The sequence below is a fragment of the Arachis hypogaea genome, chromosome 4, assembly GCF_003086295.3.
Source record: "Arachis hypogaea cultivar Tifrunner chromosome 4, arahy.Tifrunner.gnm2.J5K5, whole genome shotgun sequence".
NCBI lineage: Eukaryota > Viridiplantae > Streptophyta > Magnoliopsida > Fabales > Fabaceae > Arachis > Arachis hypogaea.
Window position 1 is genome coordinate 121,745,621 of NC_092039.1, and position 17,150 is coordinate 121,762,770.

General features: G+C 30.5%; 2 protein-coding genes across 2 annotated transcripts; one reads left to right on the forward strand and one right to left on the reverse strand.

The window, feature by feature from the left end:
- Positions 1 to 8,477: 8,477 nt before the first annotated feature.
- On the reverse strand, positions 8,478 to 9,319 carry LOC112795346 (receptor-like protein 44). Its single transcript, XM_025837283.2, has 2 exons — positions 9,282 to 9,319; positions 8,478 to 9,168 (listed from the first exon to the last, which is right to left on the reverse strand). The coding sequence occupies exons 1-2, from the start codon at positions 9,317 to 9,319 to the stop codon at positions 8,514 to 8,516; spliced, it is 693 nt and encodes a 230-aa protein (XP_025693068.1). The 3' UTR covers positions 8,478 to 8,513.
- A 5,273-nt stretch (positions 9,320 to 14,592) lies between these two features.
- On the forward strand, positions 14,593 to 16,141 carry LOC112797713 (putative UDP-rhamnose:rhamnosyltransferase 1). The gene has a single exon (XM_025840782.3). It carries the CDS (start codon positions 14,613 to 14,615, stop codon positions 15,993 to 15,995), a length of 1,383 nt encoding a protein of 460 aa, XP_025696567.3. The 5' UTR covers positions 14,593 to 14,612; the 3' UTR covers positions 15,996 to 16,141.
- Positions 16,142 to 17,150: the final 1,009 nt, after the last annotated feature.

Consider the following 17,150-nt stretch of genomic DNA (forward strand, 5'->3'; position numbering starts at 1 on the left):
AAAGCTTCAGAAGACGAAAGAAAACAGAGAAAAGAAAGGGAAAAGTATTTATAACACGCCATGTGCATAGTGGTAAAACAACGCGATCATTAAAGAAACGCGCCGTTACCAATGTAACTGCCCCCACGTGTAAATGTGAAACTCCCAACGGACGCGACGTTTGATTAGACATGACGATTGAGAAATTTAAATCACGTCGGTTACAAACCCGAGTTCCGAATGCAACTCATAAGAAAAAGAGATCGGACTCGAGTAGGGGCACTGTTCATACCTTGGCCCAATGCTATGGCCCAAGCCCAAATAAACCAAAAAGGCCCAATCCAAAGGTTGGCCTTAACACCCAACTGATCTCTCCAGAAAGAGGTCGGGTTTGAGATACTCTGGCAGATAACGCTTATTCAAATAAGTAATTTCTCCTAAAATCTCTCACCCACTTCCAGAAGCAATATCTCAACCACCCTAAGATAAAAGGACGGTTATCCACCTTCAGAAGTGGAACTACTCCAACGGTGGTTATTGGATCACCACTATAAATACACTGATACCCCTCAGGTATCTTTAAGTTCCAATACTCTCTAAACCTGCGAAATCCCTTACTAACTTAGGCATCAGAGTGTCTTTGCAGGTATCACCCACTCATTCTTTTACATACCCAGCTCGGACGACGGCTCTTGGACGCGTACAAGTCGGAGACCACCTTTCATTGACGTTTGGGCCAATCTTAGCCTAATCCACCTATCTCAGGTTACCTACGTAACATCTAATATATTAATTAAGTTTTTTACTTATATAAAATAAAATAAATACTTAATTATTAGATTGCTTCTAAATCAAAATTTAATATATTTAATTTGTACACTCTTTTAATTTTAAGTAGATTGCTGTATGATAAGAATTACACTGTTTGCTCATAATATCCCGTTATCTATAGATCTGGTGCATACTAATGCACTCTAAAAATAAATAAATAAATAATATATTGTTATTTGAAAATTAACTTGTTATTAAAAATAAAACAAAGAAAAAAACGAAATAAAACACTCTAAATCTTAAAATTTAATTCTAAATTTAAATCATTAATATAAGATATAATAAATAAATAATTAAAATTTATTTAATTAATAAACAACATATCACTCCTTATTTAATAAAAAATATTATTTAAGAATGAATTTATAAATATAAGTAAATGTTAACGTATTTAAAAGAAAATAAAGAATATATTTTTAACATTAATCACTCTTTTATTTAATATAAATAAATAAATAAAATAATTTTTAGTCCAACGGACCGTCCCGCCTCACTAAAATTCGCACGTTATATTATGATGTAGTTTGACTGATCTTTTGAACAATTTTAGACAAATAATTCCTTATCCAATTTTATTGTGGTTCGCATCAGTCCCCAACTCCGCATCCAATTTAGGGGTTATCAGCGCAATACATAATGGACACCTCATTACTCACTTAACAATTCATGTAGGCATTCTCGATTCGCCTTTAATGTTATACTCGACGAATGAAAGGATTGTGTTGTCCCAAAACTTGTAAAAATAGAGACTGTTTTATTTAAAATTTTTAATTTTTTTAAAGAATTATTTTGTTTTTTCAAAATAAAAATTAAAGATCGAAATAAATATTTACTCAATTATTTATTTAAGAAAAAGTCTATCGTCAACAGTTTTATTAAAATTTGGCTAAGAAAGATGGCAAAGCGGGTCAGTCCGCCGCCAACCTGTCCCACTCCGCCTAGGCCCGCACCATAAATGGAGTAAATCGGACCACCCCACCACTAAAGTGGGTTCAAAATACTAGCCCGTCCCGTTTTATGGCGGATTAGCGGATCACGGGCTAGTCCACTTGACTTTTTTTTGAAAAATAAAATTTATTAAAATTAACTAAAAAATAATAATTAAAAAATTAAATACAAATAAAAAATAATCATATTATAATATAATTTTTTTCACTATCTTTCTTTTAATTTTTAACTTCAATAAAATTTTTTAAAATAATATTTGTCAATGGAACCATATTTATTTTAAAAAATAAGTCACATAATTTGAGCATGTATACGAAATTGTAAAATAAAATAAATAAAGTTAATAACTAAAAGAAGAATAAAAACAAAAAATAAAAAAAAAGTGTTTGAAAATTATATAATTATTAATTTTGTAGTAGTAATCACTCTTTTATTTAATAAAAAATAAAAAATCTTTGGTCCGACGGCCCGGCCCTCCCCACTCTGTCAAAACCCGCAAATTTAGCGGTGCGGGTTTGACGGACTTTTTTGGTTTGGCGGATTCCAAATCCTAGCCTGACCCGCTTTTTTTAGCAGGTTCAGCTGGTCGACCCGACGAGTTCGACTCGTTTTGCCACCCCTACTTAACCAACAAAAAGAAAGTAAACAATTCTATATCATTAGATATAATCTCACACCATCAAAAACACTAAAAATAACTAATTAATAGCTACAAATTATAAAACTTATTAACCTAACACTCCTCTTTATTTAATCGTTTTTCTAGGTTGGTACTTATTTTTTTTTTATCCTAAGTAAAAAGGCTCCTATCCAAAGAGCATTTTCTAACAAAAAGAATACAAACTCATAAACCGTTCCCTATATTGGAAGAAACAGAACATAAATCTCATATTTTTTTATTTCATTTGATAAAATATTTAATATTGAGATGTAATTTATTATAAGAATGTCAAATATTATTAATTTTTAAATTTTTATAATAAAATTAAATACTGAGATGTATTTATTTTAAAAAATTTACAATTACATGATATTATTATTACTAGGAAAAATACTAATATACTTTGCATCACCTAACCCCAAAAGAGAGACAATAATTCACATTATTAGAGATATTATGTTGTACATTTGGCCATTTCAAATAAGGGATTGGATTCCATAAGGGAATAATAGGACCTGCACTTACAAACTTTTCCCTACTTTTATTTATTTATTTATTTATTTTTCAACCATATTACTAGTAAAAAAAAATACAATTATATATAAAATAAACTATATTCATATATAATATATATAAAATAAAAGATATACAATAAAAATAAATTAAATAATATATATTTATATATAAATATATGTGATTAATTTTAAATACGTATATAATATTTAATTTTTTATTTTTACTGATAACATAGAATATCCATAGATAAGATAAGACTAATAACGCTTAAAAAAATTGAAAAGATACACTAAAATCAATTATATAAAAAATAAATTTAAATATATTTATTGAAATTTTTTTACACGAGTAAATTAAAATAAATACTATATTACATATAATTCTAAAATAAAAAATTATATTCGCATCCTTTTTAATTGTATATAAATTGTGATTTCAAACTACAAATTTAAAATATACGTAATAGATTTAATTGATAAAGCGAAGAAAAAATTTAGTTTGTGAAAGATAAAAGTACTCAATAAAATAAGTAAGTTAGTCTTTATTAAATCTGTATTGAATAACTTGTTGATGTATTATTTGACTCTGTATAAGATATCGAAAATAGTGGTAGAAAAATTGATTTCATTGCAGAAAAAATTTCTATGGAGTAAGAAAAAAGATAGGAATGATTTGGCATTGGTTAAGTGGGCAGTAGTTAAGGCTCCTAAAAAGATGGGTGGATTGGGAGGTGAGTGATGTCGTAGTTAGGAACATAACACTACTCTTCAAGTGGTGGTGACATTTTTTAAAAGAGAAGTGTCCATTATAGAAGAATGTTATATGCTCTTGTTATAGCTTGAATTTCAATGTGATGCTATCATCTTAGACATTGCTTATTAGAGGGGGTCTAGGAAAGGATATCTGTCAGTTGCAGTTTAAGGATCGTAATGTAAGAGATAAGATGATTGTTTGGTTGTCTATGGAGGTGAGTGATGGAAGGGGGACTCGCTTCTGGGAAGATGTTTGGTTACAAAGTGGTTCGTTAAAGATGAGTTTTCCAAGGCTCTTCTCTGTTTCAAACCAAAGAGAATATGTCATAGGGAATTGTGGATTTTGGGATGAGTTAGAGTGGATTTGGAACTTTCAGTGGAGGCAAGATTTAATCCAATGGGAGTTAGAATTAGTGGATCAATTGCATGATACTTTAAGGCCGGTAAAGTTAGCATATGATATGCAAGATAGAGTTGTGTAAAAGTTTGACAAAGAAGGCATTTTTTCAACTAACTCTTTTATGCAGGTGGTGCAGTAAGAAACACTTCTGGGAGATATCCCCAGCTATAGTTTCACCAGAGCCATATAGAAAGATTTGGTTCCCCCACGAGTAAATTTATTTATTTGGTTTGTTTTGATAGGAAGAGTGAATATTAAAAAAAGATTGCATAGGCTATGAATTATTAGTCACGGTGATAACATGTGTATATTGTGTAAAAAAGACGTTGAACATATTTATCACTTGTTTCTTGGTTGTGAGTTTACTTGGCAGGTGTGGTGTGAATGACTATCTGACTTTGGAAAGTTGTGTCTGTTCCGCGTTCGCTGAAAGAATATTTTGAGAGTTGGACATGTGTCGTTAACAGGAAAAAGGAGGGCAACAAGCGGCTCATATACTTCTTTACAGTTATTTGGATCGTTTGACTAGAGAGGAACAAACGGATCTTTAATAATAAGGAAGAGGGTGTAGAAGAGGTTTTTCACAAATCTTTGACCAGTTATAGAGAGTGAAGTAGTATGGATCCATTTTATTGTTGATGATAATGTCGGAGATGACACTAGGGATAATTTTCTATTTATGTTTCGTTAGATGTTGATGTTTGCGGGTATAGGATTCGATGGTCCCATAACGTTTGGACCATTAAATGGTCCCATAACAAAATATGTTTTTTAAATTTTTTAATAATTCCTAAATAGTTGTCCTTATTTAATTTTAGTTACAAATTAATCCTTTATATATTATTTAATTATAAAATCTATTTTTTATTTTGTAAATTATTATTTTATCATTCATCTATCATGTTATTAATAATCAAAGATAAAAATAATAACAAATTAAATCTTTCATTAATCATAATAAATATTTTGGTAATCCTAATCAATTAGAATTTTATCCTTGATCCGTTAGATCCGTAAACGCCAGTAAAATCGTGTTTCTTGTAAATTCAATCGATTGGACATACAACACAATCGATTAAATTTCTAAGTTTCCCAAAATTCAACCGATTGAAATTGCTACACAATCGATTGAATTTTGCAAGGCATGTGGATTTTTTCTAATTCAATCGATTGTTCGTGTTATCAATTGAAGTCATCAAAGTAATATAAGTTTTTACAATTCAATCGATTGGTTGTGTTACTCAATCGATTTATGTCTTCAAAGTAATATATGATGAGTTTGGAAAACTCTATTTTAAATTGATGATGATCAAACATTATTAACAGCAAAATTATTAATTCAATTTTGATCCATATATGTTAATTAAAATAATTTTTGCTGTGCAGGTTTTATTTCTATTTGGGCCGAACGGAAAAGAAAAATTATTGCAAGCCCAATTTGATTGTAATTCAACATTGATACAAACTGATTAAAATCACTGTGATTATTTGGGCTAGTCCGAATCACTATTGCAGGCCCAATGTGCTTATAACCATTCAGCCTTGTTGAAAGTTCCCTATATCAAGTGGCTGAAGCAATTTGTGATTATTTGGGCCAGAATTCAAACATTACCATAAGTCCAAATTATCTCTCATGCATGATCCGAAACCAATTGAGAAGGAAAGCAAATGTTTTTATTGCTTTATGCCTCCAACGGATCTCATGCTTCACCATGTGATGGAATTCAAATCTCATTAAAGTGAAGTTAATAAATACATGGGAACTATGAGAGAGATTGTCATTGACATGATTGATAGCATTAATGCTACACGCTACTCAGGAAAGTAAAAGCAATTTCTTTTCAATTAATTTGTTTAATCTCATTTAATTGCTTTTTCTTCCAATACAATCTTCTCTCTCATCCTTCCTCTCTTCTCTTTCGGTCATATCACTCAGCAACAATGGAAGCTATAGCAAGCTACCATAGAGAAGAAGAAGCACGCCTAAAGACCATCAAAATGATGGCAAGAAAAAGAAAACTAAAAGTATGCTGTGGCTAAAATTTTCACCACTTATGGTAAGATTTGGTGATGAGATCTTGTCTTTTTCATACCAAAAATGGTTGAAGAAGATTTCGGCCAGCAAAGAGAAGATCCTTGGAGGAATGACTTGTCTCTGATCTTGCTCAACCACCACAGAAGGTAGCTACAGTGGCTACGTGATGGAAGAGGCAGAGGTAGGAGCAGATGAAGTTATCATCATCATGAAGCATCAAGGACCAGGAGTTCATCTTAGAGAGCAAGAAAAGATGAAGGGCTCGGATTGATGAAGATTGGTGACCAAGAAAGGACTAGAGGTAATTGCATGTTGGATTTTGCATGGGTTATCTCCTCTCTCTCTCTCTCTCTCTGGCTGAACCGGTTCTGTTTTGAAGAAGAAGGAGATTAGCTTGGTTTGTTTGGTTTCAACCTTGAAGGCTTCTCCCTATAAGTAAGGGTGAACAGTCAGGGTTTGATTTAGGGAGAAAGGAGGGAGAGTGCAAGGCACAGTGTTCTCAGAGCTACCTTAGCTAACATATTTTCTTCTCCTTCAATGTATTTTGTTTTGTATTTTTTTGTTTAATTTAGTCATGTCTTGAGTCTTATGAAAAAAGACAAACAATGAGGTTTGTATGGAAAAGTCATAGAGCAAAAAAAGGCAGAGAGTGCAAAATTAAAAGAAAAAGCCATAAATGTCCTTAGAGTTCCTTTGTACATCTGTGTTGTGTTTCATTATTCTGTGGGAATCCCCTTGTAAGTTGGGTTAGCACTTTACAGTTGAAAGCTTGGCAGTGACCAAGTCAAGTTCAGGATTGGGTTTAGAATTCTGGACTTGTCCCAGATAGGAAGGGTAGTTCTTAGGGAGAATTAGTGCTTGTAATCAAGAATGATTATAGTAAAATTCTATCATCTTTGTGATGGAGACTGGATGTAGGTTGCACTGCACTTAGCAGCTGAACCAGAATATATCTGGGTGTAATTCTCTTTCTCTTCTACTCCATTTTCTGTTTCTGCTGCACAGGAGATAAAACCGCAAAATATATCGTGCCAAGTGACGAGACAAAAATAAAAAGTCTCGTGGCTAGGGACGAGACAAAAATAAAAAATCTCTAGAAATTATTTCAAAGACCAGCAAGTGTTCTGAAGTGAAAAGGGGCTAAGATTCAACCTCCTCCTTCTCTTAGCCACTGAAATCATCAATATCGATTTTCACAATTCAATCAATTGGTTGTATTACCCGTGTACTATGTTATATATTATACCATTCTAAATTTTTTCCTCGTGTTTATAAATTATTATTTTATTATTCATCTATCTTATTTTTAAAATTGTATCTTCGATTTTTAAGTTTTTATTTTGATTTAGATACTCTAATATTATCTTTTCTTTAATATTAAGATTATAAATTGGTAAATAATCTATCATCAATTACCCAATCCTACAATTGGAATTATTTATCAATCTCTTTGATTATCAATTTTTTCATTCTTTTTGTTCATCTTTATCCATCTACCTAATATCCATTTTTTTCTTCGTTGTTTATGCATCTCTTTAATATCTCATATTTATCATTGATTACGCAATAATTATAATTGCAACAATCGGTAGAGATCCAATCAATTTCTTCATCGTAGTGTTCAAAAAATAATCTATTGTTTTGATTAAAAAATCGAGGTTAGTAAATAAAATCTTTAATGTTACAATTTTTCGTTTTAATTCTTTATTCATGAAATTGATGGTGTAATATAAAAATATATTTTTTTAACTTTTAGTAATTCACCTACATAGAAAAATACTAGAAAGTAAATAAAATTTATTATTTTTTATTATTAAATAACTAGCAATATTTAAAAGTGTGAACTTAAAATGTATTATTGAATTATTATACTAAAAAAATCTATATAGTTTATATTTTTTTAGTCATTGTGAGTTCCACTATAATAAACACTCAACATTTATTTTGATGGCATTTATATAACTTATATTCTACAGTAAATCGAATTAGATGAATTTAATTTATGGAATTGGTTGAGCGATATAACAAATCGAATCAATTAACAATTTATCAAATATCTAAATCCAAACAACTAGTTATAAATTATATTATGGGTATTCACTTACTAACGACAAAAACATTCAATAAAAAATATTTTGAAGGAAAAACTACCATTTGTACCTATGAATTTTGTGAACGTTGACAAAAGTACCCATCAAACAAAAAAACTAACGTTGTACCCATGAAAGATGGGTTCCGTGTGACAATAGTACCAAAACCGTGATTTTTCATTGACTTTTTGATAAAATTTCCAAATTACCCCTTCTATCTTCTTCGCCAAATTCCGAATTTCTCAACCCTCATCCTTCGTCTTCCTCCTCTACTACTGCCAATCTTCCTCCTCTACTGTTGTCAGCCACCAGGCATGAGCTGACTGATTTTGCCTTCATCCAGAGCCATCTTGTGCTCCGTGACTTTCAACCATATGCAAACCCCAGTGAAGCTGAGGACGAGGCTGGCAAGGCCACTCCCGAGTCCGATCCCAACAATGGCCAAAACAGACAGGCCCCTGGTCTTGATGGGCGGAAGAGGGTAGCCATAGAGATCCTTGTTCCCCAAGAAGGAGGTAGCGTTGAAGCGGGACAGAGTGCCGGTCCGGTTGGATAAAGAAGGTGGTATGGGCCCAGAAAGCCTGTTATTAGAGACATCGAAGGTGGAGAGCCTGACGAGGAGGCCCAATTGCTGGGGAATGGGACCAGTGAGAAGGTTATCATGGAGGTCAATGACGTTGAGGTAGGCGCACATTGTGAGCTGTGGCGGGATCTGGCCCTGGAGTTGGTTAGAAGAGAGGTTGAGGACGGCGAGGTTGACGAGGGACTGGATGTCGGGAGGGATGGGTCCAGTGAGGGCATTGGAGGAGAGGTCGAGTGATTGGAGGTAGGTGCAGTTGGAGAGGAAGAGAGAGATGGTTCCTCCGAGAGAGAGGTTGCTTAGGGAGAGTTTCAAGATGCGATCGTTGTTGTAGATTGCCCCTTTCAGGTTGGATAGTAGTCGTTCCACAAGGTGGCTGGCAGCAGCAGAGGAGGAAGACGAAGAATGAGGGTTATGAAATTTGGAATTTAGGGAAGAAGATAAAAGGGGTAATTTGGAAATTTTATTAAAAAGTCAACGAAAAATCACGGTTTGGGTACTATTGTCACACGGAACCCATCTTTCATGGATACAACGTTAGTTTTCTTGTTTGATAGGTACTTTTGTCAGCGTTCGCAAAATTCATGGGTACAAATAGTAGTTTTTCCATATTTTAAAACTAACTTAAAACATTACTCAAAATTAAAAAGAATGGTGTGAACGGGTGGCCATGTAACGGTGCCTGTGATGACAAGACATCGGCGCGGCAGTGGGGGAGGGTGGTCATGTATCCACCACCATACATACATACGATGAGCAGAAAATGCCACATTCTCTTATCAGAAAATTTTACAAGATACAGAAGATCCAACAGTGCCATGTAGTGCTTCAAATAAGCTAAGGCTGAAGTATATAGTATTAGCAATCAATCATAAAATAAAGGGACAAAAATAGAAGCGGACAAATTAATGTATAGTTTTATAAATTAAAAGTGTTATATCACACTAAAAATAAGTTATTATTATATATTTATATGAATTTGATTTGATTTAATTATTCTATCGATCTTTATAATTTGATTTAATTTTTAATTATATATATGTTTGTATATATTTTTTTTTAATTGGATTTCGATATCATATCAGATTTTGTAATTAAATCTTTATCGTGATAAAAATGTTACAATAATTAATAAAATATTTTATTAAACAAAATAAATATGTCTAATATTTGTTTGAATATTCTGTATAATTTAACAGAATATTCTGTTAATTCTAATGTTTTTATCACGATAGAGACTTAGTTACAAAATCTGATATGGTATAGGAACTCAATTGAAAAAAATATAGAAACCTAATTGAAAATTTGGCGAAACTATAAAAATTGACGGAATAATTAAACTATTTAATTTTGATACATTGTCAGTGTAAAACAGTTTTCAAACCAAAGAAAATCTGTCATAGGAGACTATGGATTTTGGAATGAGTTAGAGAAGATTTAGAACTTTCAGTGGAGGTGAAATTTAATCCAATGGGAGTTGTAATTAGTGGATCAAATGCATGAGACTTTAAGGCCTGTAAAACTAGCATATGATAAGGAAGATAGAATTGTGTGGAAGTTTGACAAAGCATTTTTTCAACTAACTCTTTTATGCAGGTGGTGCAGTTAGAAACACTCCAGGGAGATATCACCAGCTATAGTTTCACCAGAGCCATATGAAAAGGTTTGGTTCTGCCACGAGTAGAGTTATTTATTTGATTTGTTTTGATAGGAAGAGTGAATACTAAAAAAAGATTGCATATGCTATGAATTATTAGTCACGGTGATAACATGTATGTATTGTGTAAAAAAAGACGTTGAACATATTTATCACTTGTTTTTTAGTTGAGTTTATTTGGTAGGTGTGATGTGAATGACTATCTGACTTTGGGAGTTGTGGTCTGCTCCGGATTCGCTGAAAGAACATTTTGAGAGTCGGACATGTATCGTTAACTGAAAAGAGGAGCGTAATAAGTGACTCATATACTTTTTTGCAGTTATTTAGAACATTTGGCTAGAGAAAAACAGATGAATCTTTAATAACAAACTAAGGAAATGAGTGTAGAAGAGATTTTTTACAAATTTTTGACCAATTATAGAAAGAGGAATAATATGAATCTTTTATTATTGATAACAATATCAAAAATAATACTAAAGATAATTTTCTATTTATGTTTTGTTGGATGTTGATGTTTGTGATTTTATCTTTTTATCGCTCCATTTTGTTATGTTAAATTGTTAAAAAAAAAAATTATACATATGACTTAAAATAAAAACTTATCACCAAAGTTTTGCCCCTTTTTTTTGGAATTTAACCATACCTTTAGTGAAAAGGATAGGTTGATTTGTGAATACAATAATAATGGATAAAAAATTGGCATTCTTTCCACGAGTTATGTTTTCACAAAATCTACGCAAATCATGGATCACATCCGCTATTTACTCTTGAGCACACGCAAATTATAAAGTTTTATATGCACCAACTCTTATATTTTAGGGTTTTTTTTTTTTTTAATAACAAATCAAAACATCTCAACTTTCTCTCGTCTAATTAAGTATCTATAAATCTAAAATCTTTTTTGGTTGTTCACTAATCTGATTGGTCAATAATTAATTCATTGTGAATTTAAATTTTATTTAAAAGTTTATCACTGGCCAATAAATTATATATACAATACAAAATTTAAATTTCTGACATTTATTTAAACGAACGAATAAATTAAACATTCAATTAATCCAAATCGATTAATTAAGTATTGATGAATAGTATATGGGTACCAATATTGAGTATGGACAAATTAATATGATCACTAAATGTAGGGTTTTATTTTATTTTCATCCCCTTTTTTATTTCTTTTTTTTCAAAGATGAATTAGATAATTATATTTTGTGTTTAACTATTTTCATCGACGATGTTTCAATCTTTTGTTTTTAAAACTTTTTTCCTTACTCTACTTCGATTCTTCAACATTTATTATTCTGACTCTGATATCCTTATTTTTATCCTCAAACAAATGCTTTTTTTGTTTATTTAATGCAGTTGGGTTAAGTTTTTTTTTTGGATAAGTAATTTTTTTAATTAAAAATAAGGAGATTTGGACTCACAACTCTTATATAAATATGGAGAGATTATATCATTTGAATTATAATTCATTAACTTTTTGAATAAGTAATTGCGTTAAATGTCTGAAGAGATTAAACATGATGAGAACAGAAATAATAAAAATTTAATATGTTTTTAACAGTATCAATAAAAGTTTAATAATTAAATATTTTTATTAAAAAAATTATTTTTTTATAAATATAACATTAATTTAATTTTTTAATTCTCAATTTTGTCGGTATTTGTATTTTTTATAATAAAAAATAATCATTTATTCGATTAAATTATTTAAAAAAAAAATTAAAATATTGTGTTTTACTTCTTAAAATACTGATGGATTTTCTATGGATAATAATTTAGCACAAGAAAACATACACATTTACCAATAGAATCACTGCCTGATAATTGTGTTTGTAAAAGAAATTGGCAAAATTTATTTTGTTCTTTTCAATAGAAATTCGTCAAAATTTTCACCGAAAATTCGCCCTCCAAATTTTGTCTCTAAAATCTGTTGAAAAAAATTAAGATTTAGATAAGAGTTTGTTTAACTGTAGAAGCATTAAAACTAATTTTTTTTATAATTTGTATAATTAAATAGATAATTTTAAAAATATTTTAAATAATAAATATAATAGCAAAAATTAAATAATCAAATACTAAAATTTTTATCATGAAATATTTTTAAAAGATGGACAAAAGAACAATAGAACTTAATTTAATAAAACTTTTCACTATCAAAATAATAGGTATATAATCAGTCTTTTTAATAGTACTAAGACATTTCAACAATCAATTAAAATATATCATCAAAACTGATAGAATCAACATAAACTTTCTATAAAAGTAAGTATCTCAAATTAGATAAAATAAAAGACAATATAACTAATAAATTATATCTTAATATTTATCTTTACACTAAAAATGATATACTAAAATTTCATAAAAATTAAAACAAATTTACTAATTCAATAAAATCAAAATAAAACTGTTCTTTTTTCCTCAATTTCTTCTTCTTTTCACGCCGAAACTCTCTCTTGTTTACTTTTTCTTTTTATTACACGTGGTTATAAGCCACTACTTATTTTTATTTTTATTTTTTCTAAAGCGTGGATCTCATTTGAGTTGGAATCCACTAACAAATCTATTTCTTATCAATTCAAATAGGGATATACTGTTCTACTAAGTCTGTATGTTTTTTTTCTATAAGAATGTATGTTTTCTTTCTATAAGAATCAAATTTTACTTTAAGTAAAAACTCTTTGGTAAAAGCATGAACTTACAGTGTGACTGTATGACCAAGCTTACCACAAAATTGACATTGTGATTTTGATGAAAAAAATTCTAGAATTGTGATCCTCTATCATAACTTCTAGTAACTCCTTTTTTTTTCTTGATTAAAAACCTCTTCTAAAATCTCTACCAAATGATATTTGAGAAAAATTGGATTGAATTTGTCCAGGTTTAATTTTTCTAAATCTCAAAAACATATCTTTATCCCCAAAAAACAAGAATTATACTTTTAAAAGTGTGATATCTTTAGATTTGGACATAACAGAAGAAAGAAATAGGATTAGTCCATCAAAGATGGCATCAATGTGCTTCAGAGTGAATTCATGACCAATAGCAACTAAAGTAGAATCATTATTATATCAACCACATGCACTTCATAGTTTAGTGTGCTTAGTTTAGACTAAATCTCCATTTTGGTTCCTAAGATTCACGCGATTACTCATTTTGGTCTCCGAAATTCAAAATTACCTATACTGGTCCTCCAGATTCAAGTTTTGGCACCAATATGGTCCCTCGACTCTTTCCGGTGATAATTAGGCAAATGGAGTGCTGAGATGACACCCTTCCTGTCACGTTGGACGCTGTGGCGAGGGTTGTATTTGTATCCAATTCAGTCTATGAAACCCTAATTATCTTATTATTTATCTGAGTTATAATGACAAAGTTTTAATAAGAGGGACTAAATTGGATACAAATACAACCCTCGCCACATTAACTAGCCGTTACAGCGTCCAACGTGACAGGAAGGGTGTCATCTCAACACTCCATTTGCCTAATCATCACCGGAAAGAGTCGAAGGACTATATTGGTGCCAAAACTTGAATCTGGAGGACCAGTATAGGTAATTTTGAATTTCGAAGATCAAAATGAGTAATCGCGTGAATCTCAGGGACCAAAATGGGGATTTAGTCGCTTAGTTTAATAATAGAAAAAGAATATTGCTACTTCTATTTTGACAATTTTATTTTTTTATAAATTTATTTAAATATATAATAAAAATATTATATTAAAACTAACCATTAAAATTAGTTATTAACATAAAATATATATTAAAAATAAATTAAATATATATTTATATTTATATATAAATATAAAATATAGCTGATTTTGATAATAATTTTAGTGTATAAATAATATTTTTGACAAAAAATTATATGTGAGTAACATTATAAAGCTAATCATATTAGATATATAAACTAAAATTAAAAATTAAAATTATCTATGAATATAAAATATATATTTAAATATATAAAATATTTATTAAAAATGAATTAAATTATATATATATATTTATATATAAATATATAATTATTAATTTTGCTATGTAATTAAATAATATTTTTGATAAAAAAAATAAAGTTGCACCTCAATTCCCCTTCTATATATACAAATGACAACAATAACACTGTGATTAGCTCTTACCACACAAAAGATCATTGTTTATCACCATGGCTGACCAACCCAAGAAGCTTCACATTGCTATGTTTCCATGGCTTGCTTTTGGTCACATAATTCCATTTTTTGAGCTTGCAAAACTCATAGCTCAAAAGGGTCACAAAGTTTCATTCATTTCCACACCTACAAACATCAAACGCCTCCCTAAACTACCTTCAAATTTACAACCTCTTGTGGAACTCATAGAACTTTCGTTGCCTCATGTAGAAAACCTCCCTCAAAACGCTGAGGCTACTATGGACATTCCACAACACATAGTTCCATACCTCAAGAAAGCCTTTGATGGCCTTCAACAACCTTTGGTTAAGTTTCTAGAGAGTTCCACTCCTCATTGGCTCATATATGACTTTGCACCTTTTTGGTTGCCCCCAATAACTTCCAAGCTTGGTATCTCATCCATCTTCTTTTGTATCTTTTCTGCGCTTGGTTTTTCTTTCATAAACAGCTTTGGGCTAAAGTCAAATGATAAACCTTCCTTTGATGATGATCCTTCTAACAAAGTAGTTCTTCAACATTATGAGAACAAAACAATGTCTGAAGACCACGATGAAGAGAATGAATCTGGTGTTTCAGATATGTTCAGACACTATCAAGTACTTGGTGGTGTTGATGTTGTAGCTGTAAGAACTTGCATGGAGATTGAAGCTGAATCCATAAAAGTTCTTCAAAATCAATGCAGGAAACCGGTTATTCCAGTTGGGTTATTGCCACCTTCATTATACTTATTCAGTAGTGAAGTTAGTAAAAATGATGAAGATTGGAACACAATACTTAAGTGGTTGGATGAACAAGAAGAAAGGTCAGTGATTTATGTAGCATTTGGAAGTGAAGTGGCACTAAATGATGAAGAATTCACTGAGATAACTATGGGATTAGAGCTATCTGGCTTTCCCTTTTTCTGGGTTCTGAAGAAGCAAAATAGTAGTCCAGATGTAAGTAGTTCAATGGAGACAAAACGCGGGATTGTATGGACTAATTGGGTTCCACAATTAAAGATATTAGCACACAAATCTGTTGGAGGATTCTTGAGTCATTCTGGTTGGAGTTCTGTGATTGAGTCTCTTCAATTTGGATGTCCACTTATCATGTTACCCTTTCAAAATGAACAAGGGTTAGTTGCAAGGCTTATGGAAGAGAAAATGGTGGGAATAAAAGTGCCAAGAAATGAACATGATGGGAAGTTCACTAGAGATTCATTGGCTAAGGCATTGAGATCAGTGATCTTGGAAGATAATAAAGGGAAGATTTATAGGAATCATGCTGAGAAAATGAGCAAGATCTTTGGGGACAAAGAATTACACCAAAAGTACATAGACGAGTTTGTTGATTATATGGAAATTCATAGTCCCTCGCCAAAGAGTAGTATGTTAGATTGAACATTATTGCAGAATTGTATTGATAAAATGCCTAAAGCTTTTTAGAGTTTCAGAGTGTTGTAATAATTGAAGTGTAGGGTATTTAATTACCTTTTATTTGCACTTACATGATGTGTAAAAATAAAGTTATCTAAGAATTTACCCTATCTAGCATAAAATGCATAAAATAAAACTCATCATTTATGATAGATATAGATTGAAGGTTCGTTTTTGTTCGTTGTTCATCAAGATTGCGATGCTGTATATGTACTTGTATGTTTAACTTTGTAAATAACTAAATATAGATCGTGTTGTTCCAAAATTTGCCAAAACAGAGACTGATTTAAGATTTTTAATTTTTTAAGAATCGGTTTATCCGTTGACGTTCAATCATTTTGTTACATTGGCACTTTTTTTTTCTGTATCCTAACTGAAAAAGTATCTATCCAAAGAGAATTTCTAACCAAAAGAATACTAACTCATAAACCGTTCACTCTATTGGAGGTTGTGATCCGGAATACTGACTCAATAATTAACTAGTTAGAATTATATCACCATGTTGTGTTAAATTAAATTAGTTATTGATAGTGCAGCTAACATATGCAGGGCATGTGCACATTAGAACTTAGTTGTAATTAGCTAGTGTGTGAATAGATAGTTTACATGTTAGTTAGCTTGTATATATAAATATGATAAAAAGGAAATGGAGCTCTCTAAGTTTTCACCATTCTCCAATTCTCATTTTGGATTATTTCCCTTCACACAATGAGCACCATGCTCAAACACCAAAACTCTACATCCACAATGAATAATCAATCTTTTAATTTAGCTTAGAATTCTATTAATCCCTAAATAAAAATTTTATTTCAGCCATGGCTCTCCTAAACTTTTGTTAAAAAAATTAATAGTACTTTTTTAGAAAATAAAAAATAATTCAGTTGGCTCAAATACTTTACTATGACTTAAAATACTAAAGTTCAATTTTTATCTCTTATTTTTATTACACAATTATTTTTAGTTTTAGACATTCAAACTTTGTTGGATTTGGAATGAATTGAGTGTATTCGCATTTCGTAGCTCACTATGACTTAAAATACTAAAGTTCAATTTTCATCTCTTACTTTTATTACACAATTATTTTTAGTTTTAGACATTCAAACTTTGTTGGATTTGGAC

Excerpts from the sequence above, each read along its gene's own strand:
- LOC112797713 (XM_025840782.3), top strand. The coding sequence starts at position 14,613 with ATGGCTGACCAACCCAAGAAGCTTCACATTGCTATGTTTCCATGGCTT.
- LOC112795346 (XM_025837283.2), bottom strand. The coding sequence starts at position 9,319 with ATGAAAGATGGGTTCCGTGTGACAATAGTACCCAAACC. Across the intron at positions 9,169-9,281 it reads GTGACAATAGTACCCAAACC|CCACCTTGTGGAACGACTAC; the intron begins GTGATTTTTCGT and ends TGCTGCTGCCAG.